This window comes from Cyprinus carpio, chromosome B15, assembly GCF_018340385.1.
Source record: "Cyprinus carpio isolate SPL01 chromosome B15, ASM1834038v1, whole genome shotgun sequence".
In the NCBI taxonomy this organism is placed as follows: Eukaryota; Metazoa; Chordata; class Actinopteri; order Cypriniformes; family Cyprinidae; genus Cyprinus; species Cyprinus carpio.
The window spans coordinates 21,062,664-21,075,347 of NC_056611.1; the positions used below are offsets into that span (position 1 = coordinate 21,062,664).

Consider the following 12,684-nt stretch of genomic DNA (forward strand, 5'->3'; position numbering starts at 1 on the left):
AGTAAATGATCAATTTTATTATTGTCTGTGCCTATTGTGACGTGTGTCCCGAGCGCTCGTCAGCGTCGCCCTGGCAACACAGTGGAATCACCGGCACTAGCTCGTCACGGGCTGAGCGGCCGGACCTGCAGCTCATAAAGAGGCGTCTACTTCAGCCGGGGAGGAAAGCAGTAGGGTGAGCAATGTCTCCCGACACAGAGCCTAATTCTTTCCTCCTCTGTCACGGAGAGCAGCGTGTGACCGTCAGCCCCAACCAGGAGAGCACCGCACGGGATCCACCACTCAAGGCACAGAGAGCACGAGGGAGTTGGAGCACTACGGAGAGCACTGTCTTCACTGAGAGCACCAAGTTGTCAATAAATCCACCCTTCGGGGATTTTCTCTGTCTATCGGTTGTCGTGTAGTTCCTCACCTCGCCACACTGGTGGAGAATGCGGGCATAGTGTGAGGTGAACACCGACAACCGACCCCCGAGGAAGTCACCGTCACCCATTTTGGTTTCTTTTTTTTTTTGTTTGTTGACATTGGTTTTCATTTCCCTCTGCTCTTTCCACAGGCGGCCGCTCCTCCCCCGGCATGGAAGAGCTGCTTAAACACCTCACCGAGGTGAGCATCCGCCAGCAGCAAATAATGGAGCACATGGCCTCACGTCAAGGAGACGCCGAACGCGAGCTCGCCGCCCTCCGCACCGCCGCCCACCGCACGCCGCTGCCTGACCCCCGTGTCCAAGCCGTACAGCTGATGCCGCGAATGACGGCGCACGACGATGGGGAGATGTATATGCAAATGTTTGAGGCCACCGCGATCCGGGAGGCGTGGCCAGAGGACGAATGGGCCAGACTTCTCGCGCCGCTGCTGACCGGGGAAGCGCAGCGGGCGTATTTCACCATGACGGCGGAGAGAAGCCGGGACTATGAAGAGGTGAAAAAGGAAATCCTGAGCCGAGTAGGCCTCTCCCCAATCTGTGCAGCGCAGCAGTTCCAGGACTGGGCATATCGAGCTCGACAGCCCGCTCGCGCCCAAGCGGCAGAACTAACCCGGTTGGCCCAGCATTGGCTATTGACAGGGGGTCCCTCCGCACACAAGGTAGCTGAGCGTGTGGTGATCGACCGACTCCTCCGCGCCCTCCCCCCCGCGCGTTGAGGCAGGCGGCTGGCATGAGGAATCCCACCGATCTCGACGAGCTCGTGGAGGCCATTGAGCTGGCGGAGGCCGCCCAACACCGGGAGGTAGGGGAGCGAGCGCCGCCTTTTCCCCGAATGGTGGTCCAGGAGCGACGCTCGCCTGAGGGCACCCAGCGACCCGTGAGCAGGCCTGCAGTTCCCGGCCCCCAGGACGAACCGATGCCCACCGAGCCGCCGCGCTCCCCAGGACGGACGTGGCTAGCAGGCTGTTTAGTGCACAATCCGCCGCCGGAGGCACCGCGAGCCGAGGTGCACATCAATGGCCGGCCGTTCATCGCCCTCCTCGACTCGGGCAGCGGGGTAAGCCTGATACAACCAACTGTCCTTCCGCCCCAGAACCGGTTCCAGAGCCCGGCTGGCGATAACGTGCGTGCACGGGGATACCAGGCATGTACCGGCACGGCGAGTGACCATCACCGCGACACCTGGTTCCTGGCCCGTCGAAGTGGGAATCTTAAAGGACCTACCGGTACCCGTTCTCCTCGGCCGGGATTGGCCGGGGTTTGATCAGCTCCTCACCTCCAGCACACAGCCTGCTAGCCTGGCCGGGGACCGCCGACACCGGAGATCAGCAAGGGGCCCTCGACGACGCCCCGCGCTGCTGACGTCGGACAGCCCGCGAGGAGGTGAGTCCCCCTCCCACAACTCTAACCTGTTCTTTGATGTCTTTCCAGCAGATAGCGGGAGGGGGAACGCTCGCCAACGAGCAGCGGGGGGACGAACGCCTCAAGCATTGCTGGTCTCAAGTGCGGGTGGCGGAAGGAGAGGATTTACAACCGGCTCCCCACCCCACTCCCCACGGCCTGCTTTACTGTGTCGCGCAGCGAAGGGGGGAGGAAAAGACGTTGCTGGTGGTACCGCGAAGCAAAGTCCAGACGGTGTTGGAACTCGCCCATGCCCACCCGATGGCTGGCCACCTCGGCGCTCAAAACACCGCGCAACGGATCCGGGATCGCTTCAACTGGCCAGGACTGGAGGGGGATGTCAAGCGGTACTGCCAAGCTTGCCCGACGTGCCAACGGACATCGCCACATACTCCTCCCCCCAGCCCGCTGATCCCGCTGCCTATCATAGATGTGCCCTTCGAGCGCATCGGGATGGACCTGGTGGGGCCGCTGCCGAAGTCCGCCCGGGGGCATGAACACATCCTAGTTATCGTGGATTATGCCACCCGCTACCCAGAGGCCATTCCCCTCCGCAAGGCCACCGCAAAGAACATCGCACAGGAGCTCTTCCTACTGAGTAGTCGGGTTGGCCTACCAGCGGAGATCTTGACCGACCAGGGCACTCCTTTCATGTCCCGGATCATGGCTGACCTCTGCAAGCTCCTCAAAGTCCGGCAGATCCGGACCAGCGTGTACCATCCACAAAACTGATGGGCTCGTGGAACGGTTTAACAAGACCCTTAAGCAAATGCTGCGACGAGTCGTGGCCGAGGACCAACGCGACTGGGACCAAATGATCCCGTATGTGCTGTTCGGGATCCGGGAGGTGCCCCAGGCTTCCACCGGCTTCACGCCCTTCGAGCTCCTCTTCGGCCGCCAACCCCGAGGGCTTCTAGATGTCGCCCGGGAAGCCTGGGAGCAACAGCCTGCGGTAGGTCGGACCACCCTCGAGCACATCAAGGCCATGAGAGAGCGGATCGACAGGGTCATGCCATTGGTCCGGGAGCACCTGTCCAAGGCCCAGCAAGACCAGCAGCGCCTCTTCAATCGGGCCGCCCAACCACGGGAGTTCCAGCCGGGAGACTACGTCATGGTTCTGGTCCCCACCTCCGCCTGTAAATTCCTGGCACGCTGGCAGGGCCCATACACGGTCACCGAACGGGTAGGACCCGTCACCTATAAAGTGCGCCAACCAGGTCGCCGAAAAGAGGAGCAGCTCTATCATATAAATCTGTTGAAGCGCTGGGTGGGGACAGGACCCCAGCTCTCGGCCCTCGCCACCACCTCTCCCGTGGTTGTAGACATGGATCCCAATCTCTCCGCGGCCCAGAAGACGGAACTGCAGCACCTGGTCGGTCAGTTCTTGGATGTGTTCTCCCCCCTGCCAGGGCGGACGACCGTCATCCAGCACGAAGTCCGAACACCACCAGGAGTTATCGTCCGGCAGCGGCCCTATCGTGTCCCGGAGGCTCGGCGACACGCAATCGAGACAGAGGTACAGGAGATGTTGAAGTTGGGGGTAATTGAGCCCTCGCGGAGTCCCCTGGTCCAGCCCCATCGTAAAGGTCCCGAAGCCCGACGGCACCCTCCGGTTCTGCAACGACTTCCGCCGCCTAAATGAGGTCTCTGAATTTGATGGCTACCCCATGCCCCGAGTCGATGAGCTCCTGGATAGACTGGGAAGGGCCCGGTTCATATCGACTCTCGACCTCACCAAAGGTTATTGGCAAGTCCCTCTGTCTAAGGATGCCAAGCCCAAGACAGCCTTCTCAACCCCCAGTGGCCACTGGCAATACCGGGTCCTTCCCTTCGGCCTACACGGGGCACCCGCCACCTTCCAGAGGCTCATGGATGTCCTGCTGAGGCCCCATATGGCCTACCCCGCGGCCTACATCGACGACGTGGTCATCCATTCCGAGACCTGGGGGGAGCATTTAGAGCGGCTCCGGAGGGTGCTGCTGGAACTCCGCCGGGCGGGGCTCACCGCCAACCCCCGGAAATGTCACCTGGCTCTCTCCGAAGCCAAGTACCTGGGCTTCTGCGTGGGTCGCGGCCTCATCCGGCCCCAGGAAAATAAGGTGACAGCTATCCTCTCGGCACCGCGGCCCACTACCAAGACCCAGGTACGAGCCTTTTTGGGGTTGGCGGGATACTACCGTTGTTTTTTATCCCTAACTTCTCCTCCTTAGCCTCTTCCCTGACAGATCTGACCAGGAAGGGGCAACCCGAGAAGGTAGCCTGGAGTCCAGAAGCGGAAGAGGCATTCCAGCAGGTGAAGTCAGCCCTCACCACGGAGCCAGTCCTGCGAGCCCCCGATTTCAACTGCCCCTTCCTGGTGCAAACCGACGCCTCAGACACCGGGTTAGGAGCCGTTCTCTCCCAGGTCCAGGACGGCGAGGAACACCCGGTGATCTATATTAGCCGGAAGCTGACCCCGACCGAACAACGGTATGCCGCCTTGTTGAAGGAAGCGTTGGCTGTCAAGTGGGCAGTCCTGGAGCTTCGCTATTACCTCCTCGGCCGCCGGTTCACCCTGCTGACAGATCATGCGCCACTGCAGTGGATGGCCCGCGCAAAGGACACCAATCCCAGGGTGACCCGGTGGTTCCTTGCGCTCCAGGACTTCCACTTCACCGTACAACACCGGGCGGGGACAGCCAACGCCAACGCGGACGGCCTCTCCAGGATAGGGGCAGCTTTCGCAGGTCTGTCAGGCTCCACTCCCCACCCTTCCCATATCTCCCCATTGTTCCGCAGGCGCAGGTTCGACGCTTAGGGGGGGGGGAGTGTGACGTGTGTCCCGAGCGCGCTCGTCAGCGTCGCCCTGGCAACACAGTGGAATCACCGGCACTAGCTCGTCACAGGCTGAGCGGCCGCACCTGCAGCTCATGAAGAGGCGTCTACTTCAGCCGGGGAGGAAAGCAGTATGGTGAGCAATGTCTCCCGACACAGAGCCTAACTCTTTCCTCCTCTGTCACAGAGAGCAGCGTGTGACCGTCAGCCCCAACCAGGAGAGCACCGCACGGGATCCACCACTCAAGGCACAGAGAGCACGAGGGAGTTGGAGCACTACGGAGAGCACTGTCTTCACTGAGAGCACCAAGTTGTCAATAAATCCACCCTTCGGGGATTTTCTCTGTCTATCGGTTGTCGTGTAGTTCCTCACCTCGCCACACTATACAGAGGCATTTTGTGTGGTGGCGGCGAGCGTGATTTCACCAAATACAATGTTCCTGGATTAACATACTTGTTGATCCTATAACAACATTCCAATCAACCAATCAGAATTGAAATATAACTTTTCAGGAAATAACTGTTTTAGGCTTACAATCAGGATTAGGTGCTTCTACTCCCTTGTTAATCAGATATAATTTCCCACTGATTTTGGGAATAAATTATGGATAGGGTTAGGTTAAGGGGTAGGGATTGGGTTAAGTCCATATTTTTGGACAATAATTTTGATCAAGGATCATCAAAAGATGTTGATCCAAGAATATGTCTTACTTGGCAAAATCACGGCGACGGTGTGGTGGCACTAATATGGAGAAAGGGCCAGCCTGTCATTTCTAAATCCTAAATCCAGTCTCTCTATTAATATATACTGTATGTTGCTTCCTGTCCCATTTTAAATGATGTTGTAAAAAAAAGGCAAAATAAAATTTTTAATTTAATAGTTCAAGGTAAATCTGAAAGATAACAGGTCTTTTTGATAATGGAGAATCATAGAAGTCATGTCAAAAATGATGCAATGTAACTGAATTATTGAGATTAAGTTGTTTAAATGAAAGCAGTTTAATTTAAAACAGTTTTAACATTTTGAACAGCATCAATAAATGGCGCAGTTTATGAAGGGTTTCTATGGAACATTATAAGTTAGTCATCCGCCCTGTTGGAACAGTCAGAGCCATTCTGTTCTCTTTGACAGCAAGTTGACTGTGTGCAATGTTGTGACGTTGGAAAACTTAAGTAATTTATTTATTAAAACTTTGACAATCGTCAAAAGTAAAATAAACTGTAACTTAGGCCTAATGTTCACATTGCAGTTTAACCTGTGGTAGGCCTTCTGAAAATGGTATTGAATATTGATATTTTTCAATTTATTACTGTATATCAAAGTTACAAATTCAAGTTTTGTGACAACACTGATGGCAAGGACCCAAGCATGTTAATGTCAAAGAAATCAAACTGTTCATAAGATAATCATGAATTAATGAGACAGCAGAAACTCCAAAAAAAAACGTCGATTTGTGGGAGGTGCCTTTAGTCTTTATTAATCTTGATAAACGGTGACTGTGTATAGCACTGTTAGATGGACACACAAAGAGAAAGGGGGGTTTTTTTGTTTGTGGATTAATACAGTTAGTGATTGTGAATCTTCTCCATCAAACTCAAAATAATGCAATTTTAACAGATTATGCTTATTACATCAGAATAGTTTCCATGGAGGCAATGTATGTGAATGATAGATTATCAATATAATCTGTGAAGAATTTTATTTCAGACGTTGAAATGTAAACTTTTATATGTTGTTTTATTTTGAATTGACAGTCAAATGCTTGTGTAATTGTCATTGTTTTTTAAAATTGATTTTATATTTCAGTGAATTTGTATCAGGTAACTCCAAAGCTGTTCTAGAGTGATGACTCCCACAAATGTCACTGTCTTTACTGAATTCTACCTGCTGGGATTTCCAGGACTCCATCCACAGTATTATGGAGCCGTGGGAACCCTTTTGTTCTTTGTCTACTTGACACTAGCAGGAGGAAATTTCTTTATCATTTCATTTATTGCTTTTGAGAGAAGTCTTCAAAAACCCACCTATTTAATCTTCTGTAATCTTGCAGTGTCTGATCTTGCTTTTGGAACCATCACGCTGCCTAAAGCCATTGCAAAATACATTTTCAATAGCAGTGAGATATCATTTTATAGCTGCTTTGTACAGATGTTTTTTGTTCACTACTTAGGGTCTGTTAACTCTTTCCTAATGCTATTAATGGCCATTGATCGGTTTGTTGCAGTGTGTAACCCAATGAGATACTGTATCCTTATTACAAATAAGACTATTTTATTGGCATGTGCAGTGATTTGGATCATCTGTATTTCATGGCTGACAGTCATTGTTTATCATGCCTTTGATGAGCCCTACTGTGGTTCTAATGTAATAACCCAAAATTACTGTGACCAAAATTCGATAATTAAACTGTCTTGTAGAGATGTAAGCCAGAAAAGGTTTATGTCATTTTCAGGTGCCATGTTTGTTCTTTTGGGCCCTTTGATTTTTATTATATTTTCTTTTATTGCTATCATCACGACTGTTTTCAAAATCTCAGATGTTCAGGCCCGTTATAAAACATTCTCAACTTGCACTCCTCAACTACTTATCATTTGTCTGTACTATGTGCCCAGATGTGTTGTTTATGTGCATGATGTGACAATAGCGATCTCACCTGGGATTCGGGTTATGCTAATCATGTGGTACAGTCTTCTCCCACCTGTTGTCAATCCAGTGATTTACTGCTTCAGAACCAAAGAAATCAAAGATGTATTAAAGAAAAAATTTCGAGATAGAAAAGTGAACATGCAAATATGATGCTCTAAAAATATTGAAATTGCTTTAATACAGTAGAGAGTATTGTTTACACTTTGCCCTGTTTATGTATTTATATAATTGTAATTCTGGCTGGTCTTACACATAATGAGAATCAATGACATATCTGTAAAATAATGTATATTTTCGCTGATGTGCAAACAATTTTTTTCAGTAAGTTTATTTATTGCCACCCCCCCTTTTTTTTTGGAAAAAAAGGTGTAGATACTACACAGAGAACTGACTCAGTTGTATAGTTTAGTTATGATCTTCATTTAATTTCGAAGGTATCTTTCATTCATGAAAACACATTTACTCATCTAGTCAACTTTTAATAGTAAAGTCATTATCAGGTATTATATTGTACAATATAGTGAAAGAGAGCTGAAGGTGAACGTGGAAATTGGAATGAAATGTAAATTAATATAGCTAATGCAATTTCTGTTCCTGCCTTGGAATATGACTAAAAATAAAGTGTACTGCTTCTGTAAATATATTCTTCTGTCATGGGATATGTATATATACATTCAACACATTGAGGCACAGGTTTTTATTAAAACAGTGAAACTGTAAAGCAGGATGACAAGATTTTCTTAAACACAAGATCATTTTGATAGTTGCCATAATTTCTGATCCAAACAATGTAGAAAATCCTAAAATTTGTATACTGAATATGTATAAGTGGGAGAGGGAGGGAAAGGCCAAATCCTGCATAACAAACTTAGTCACACATATTCATACTTTAATATGCATATAGTATACTAATGTACTTGGCATTAAGAAGCTAATGACTTTTATTTTTTTATCTGTATAAACTGGTTCTCTGACAGGAAGACTGTAAGAATTGTTAGATTTTGCTGTATTTGGCTGAGCAGTGGTTTGGGTGGCTCACCATTGTGTATTTTTTTTATAATTGGTTTGGTAAGTAAGCTAGACCAGAGTTCTTGTGGGGAGAAGAATATATTGAAGGTAACAGTGTAGGAGGTCTTCAACAGCGATGTTAGCATGTTGTTTTCAAAATATCTTAAACCTTGAGTCCTAGCTTCTCCCTAGATTCTTCATAGCTTCTCCCAAAGTTCTTTCTATGAGACAGAACTGTACACATGAAGACAAAAGGTCTACAAACGGTACATGCTGGACCTCCCGTTGGAGATCCTGCAGTCTACAAAAAGTTTCTGAGAAATACTGTTCCTTTGATATTCTAACTGAATGGGCCATCTGTTTCACACCTTTACAGACCGTTTCTGTTGATTTCATCTGAGGCACAGCCACCATGTAAATGCATCTGACTAAAGATACACAGTGCAGTATCCTTTAAATGTACACTGTTTGTCTGTGTAGTATCTTTTTTATGTACAGATTGTATTCATGCAGAAATGGTTTTCACTTTTAATTTCTCCAGATGGGGTCGGGCAGCAATGACGGAACCTACCAAAACACAAAAAGCTCAATGGTCTTCGCCAAATTTGTTCTATAAGGTTTTGCTGGACTCCCTCCTGAATATTACAGACTTGTAGGAGTCTTGTTTTTCATCTTATACCTTCCTCTTGCAGTTATGAATCATTATTGTCTTTGTAATGTATGAGAAAAGCATTCAGAAACCAACCTACCTAATCTTCTGTAACCTCGCAATGGCAGATCTTCCACTTGGAACGACGACCTACCCAAGAGTCATTGCAATGTTCAGGATGGCTGACAAAATCATATCATTCAACGCCTACTTCACGCAGATGTATTTTGTCCATTTTCTAGGATCTACAAATTCATTTCTCATGCCACAAAGGTTCTCGATCGATTCATAGCTATATGCAATCCTCTCAGATATCATGATATCAGATATCATATCACCCTGATTAAAAATTCAACTATTGCTGTTATGTGTGCATGTGTTTGGATAGCAAACATGCTGCAGTTATTTGGAGTCACTCTCTTGGAGACAACAGAGCAATGGATTTATTGATTTATTTACTGTATATTGCTGCTGCCACACAGATCTAAAATAAACATCCAATTTATTTCCCAGCTGTTTACCTTCACAGACATAATCGTCTGTTTTTGTAACTCGTGTGTTTTAACATAAACTTGCGTGTGAATGAGAACTTAGTTTAGTACTCACATGAAAAAAAAAAAAAAACGTAGAAAACCGTGTATCACAACTTTAAACTCATATGGTTTAAAACACATGATTTCAGTCTGAACCAAAACAGATGTTTTAGCAGGTCAGAGCTGTAAGTAGCTCTATTCTGGAAAGGGGGCGGGGAGCAGCAGCTCATTTGCATTTAAAGAGACAGGCCCAAAAAACAGCCTGTCTCTACTTCCACTCAAAATGATCGGTGGAGTGCTTTGAGCTGAAACTTCACAGACACATTCTTGGGACACCAGAGACTTATATTACATATTGTAAAAAATGGGCATAATATGTCTCCTTTAAGAAAAAAACAGGTAGAGGTAATGCAAAGGCCAGTCTTAGTTAAAAAGAAACTAACTGGTCCAGTATTATTGAATACTATATTCATGGCCTCTAAGTGCCATCTGAAATTTTCTTCTAAAAATAACTTTTTTCTCAGGCTCCTATCTTTATGTTCAGTTATTTCACTTTACTGTAATAGCAACGACAGGAACCTGTTCATTGCCATTAATGTGACTGAATCCACACATAGGAGCCTGAGAAAAATACTAAGAAAAAATTTTCAAACGTCACTTAGAGGCTTTTGCATCTGAACTTTTCAGATATATATATATATGTGTGTGTGTGTGTGTGTGTGTGTGTGTGTGTGTGTGTGTGTGTGTGTGTGTGTCTGTGTCTGTGTATATATATATATATATATATATATATATATAATTACAAGATATTTTATTAACACTGATGTGTAGAAATTATTATTCAGCTTTATACTATTTTATTTGACTGTTTACCTCTTTAATGAGACATTTATGTTAAATGTTTTATTTATTAAAATGTTATTCTCTGTGCGATTACACAAGCCTGTCTTTGGTCCCCAAATATCTCATATTTATGTTTTAAATATTAATATAAGACAACTAACCCCTATATTAAGTGTTTCATATAGTTAAGAAAAAGATCTGTCCATATTGTGCATTATACTGCCCAGAGATCAACAAGACTAACAATCTATCTTTATTTCTATTATATATATATATATATCTATAGTCTCTAGTTTTGGGACCACTGATCCAGGCCAAATATCTTCTACAGAGCTTCCAAGCATATTAGACCCATGATTTTAGTATATTGTTGTCAGATAGATGATCAGATATTCATATCTTGTTGTCATATCTTGTGTTTCATGGCTTTAGTGTTTTCTCAGCTAGTGACAATCATCTTACAAAAACATGGTTCAGGGTTTTAACTAAAAAACATTTAATTAAACTTTCAGTTCATCTAGTTAGTTAACGATTATTAGAGATAATTCCACATCTTTTGAAATATAAATTTAGCCAATGGACACAATCAAACAAAAAAACGTTTTGTCAGAAACAAAGCTTAAGTGGTCACACACGAGACCCGTCAAACAATATGTCACTGTGTGGGAGGTTTCTTTTGTCTTATGTGAGAGATGAAAAACAGCGACTGTCATTATCTGATGGACACTGATACAGAAGGTATCATTTCATTTGTTCTATATCTATGGTAAATGCTTGGAATCCAGAAAATACAAGATTAAACAATTAGGCTACTATTTATGTTTTGCATTACACAGCTATGCTAATCACATCTGGGCCTAAAATGGTTCAACTTGGCTATATATTCCTTAATATTTTTTATATATAGTTTTGATGTCATTATATATGATTTCCACTTTAGCTTTGTTGTCCTTTTTTCTTTTTCTTGTAGCGTACACAAGTTGGTAACTGCAAAGCTGTTCTAGAATCATGACCCTCACAAATGTCACTGTCTTTACTGAATTCTACCTGCTGGGATTTCCAGGACTCCATCCACAGTATTATGGAGCTGTGGGCACCCTTTTGTTCTTTATCTACTTGACTCTAACAGGAGGAAATATATTTATTATTGCATTTATTGCTTATGAGAGAAGCCTTCAGAAACCCACCTATTTCATCTACTGTATTCTTGCAGTGTCTGATCTTGCTTTTGGAACCATCACGCTGCCTAAAGCCATTGCAAAATATCTTTTCAGTATCAACACTATATCATTTCATAGTTGTTTTGTGCAGATGTTTCTTGTTCACTACTTAGGAAGCATTAACGCTTTTGTCTTACTGTTAGTGGCCATTGATCGGTTTGTTGCGGTACGTAACCCACTGAGATACTGTGTCCTTATTACAAACAAGACTGTTTTTATTGTATGTAGCATGATTTGGGCAATGCTCATACCTCTGATAGCAATCATTGTTTATCATGCCTTCGATGAGCCCTACTGCAATTCTAACATAATAACCCAAAATTATTGTGAACGAAATGCAGTAATTAAACTCTCTTGTCGAGACATAAAACAGAAAAGGCTGTTTGCATTTTCATGTGCCATGTTTATTCTTTTGAGCCCTTTGACTTTTATTATATTTTCTTTTATCGCCATCTTCACATCTGTTTTCAAAATCTCAGACATTCAGGCTCGATATAAGACATTATCCACTTGCACTCCTCAGCTTTTTATTGTTTTTCTGTATTATGTCCCCAGATGTGTTGTCTTTACATTTGATTTGACAGCTGCATTCACTCCTGACCTTCGGATTATGTTAACTATGTGGTACAATCTGCTTCCACCTGTTGTCAATCCAATGATATACTGCTTCAGAACCAAAGATATCAAAGATGCATTAAGGAGGAAACTGAGACAGAGAAAAGTTAGCATGCAGATGACCATGCTGAGAGCCTAAAATATTTCAGTGTTGTGTAGTTTACATTATACACACTCAAAAAAAGGTACAAAATCTGTCACTGTGACAGTACCCTTTCGAAGGTTCATCTTTGTAACTTATTTTACCCTAAATATATGAATATTAGTACCTTATAAGGTATATAATCCTACCTATAGAGAACATATTAGTATCTAAACTGTACATATTAGTACCTTTTGAAAGGGTACTACCCCAGTCACAACTTTTGACATTTTTTTTTTTCTGGGAGTATGTCATGTTTATTTTGCAGATATTTCCTATTTCCTTGTTATTCTGTAAATGTTCTGATCAGACTAACAACATATTTCTACCATTTTATTTTTTAGAGAAGATGAGTTTTTCCACCAGTAATTGTCTTAATATAAAT

General features: G+C 45.0%; 2 protein-coding genes and 1 pseudogene across 2 annotated transcripts; all 3 read left to right on the forward strand.

The window, feature by feature from the left end:
* Window positions 1-6,488: 6,488 nt before the first annotated feature.
* Window positions 6,489-7,439, forward strand: LOC109103608 (olfactory receptor 52K1-like). Its single transcript, XM_042738851.1, has one exon. It carries the CDS (start codon window positions 6,489-6,491, stop codon window positions 7,437-7,439), a length of 951 nt encoding a protein of 316 aa, XP_042594785.1.
* Window positions 7,440-8,838: 1,399 nt separating this feature from the next.
* LOC109103609 lies at window positions 8,839-9,396 on the forward strand (annotated as a pseudogene).
* A 1,934-nt stretch (window positions 9,397-11,330) lies between these two features.
* Window positions 11,331-12,296, forward strand: LOC109103611 (olfactory receptor 2T10-like). Its single transcript, XM_019116988.1, has one exon. It carries the CDS (start codon window positions 11,331-11,333, stop codon window positions 12,294-12,296), a length of 966 nt encoding a protein of 321 aa, XP_018972533.1.
* Window positions 12,297-12,684: the final 388 nt, after the last annotated feature.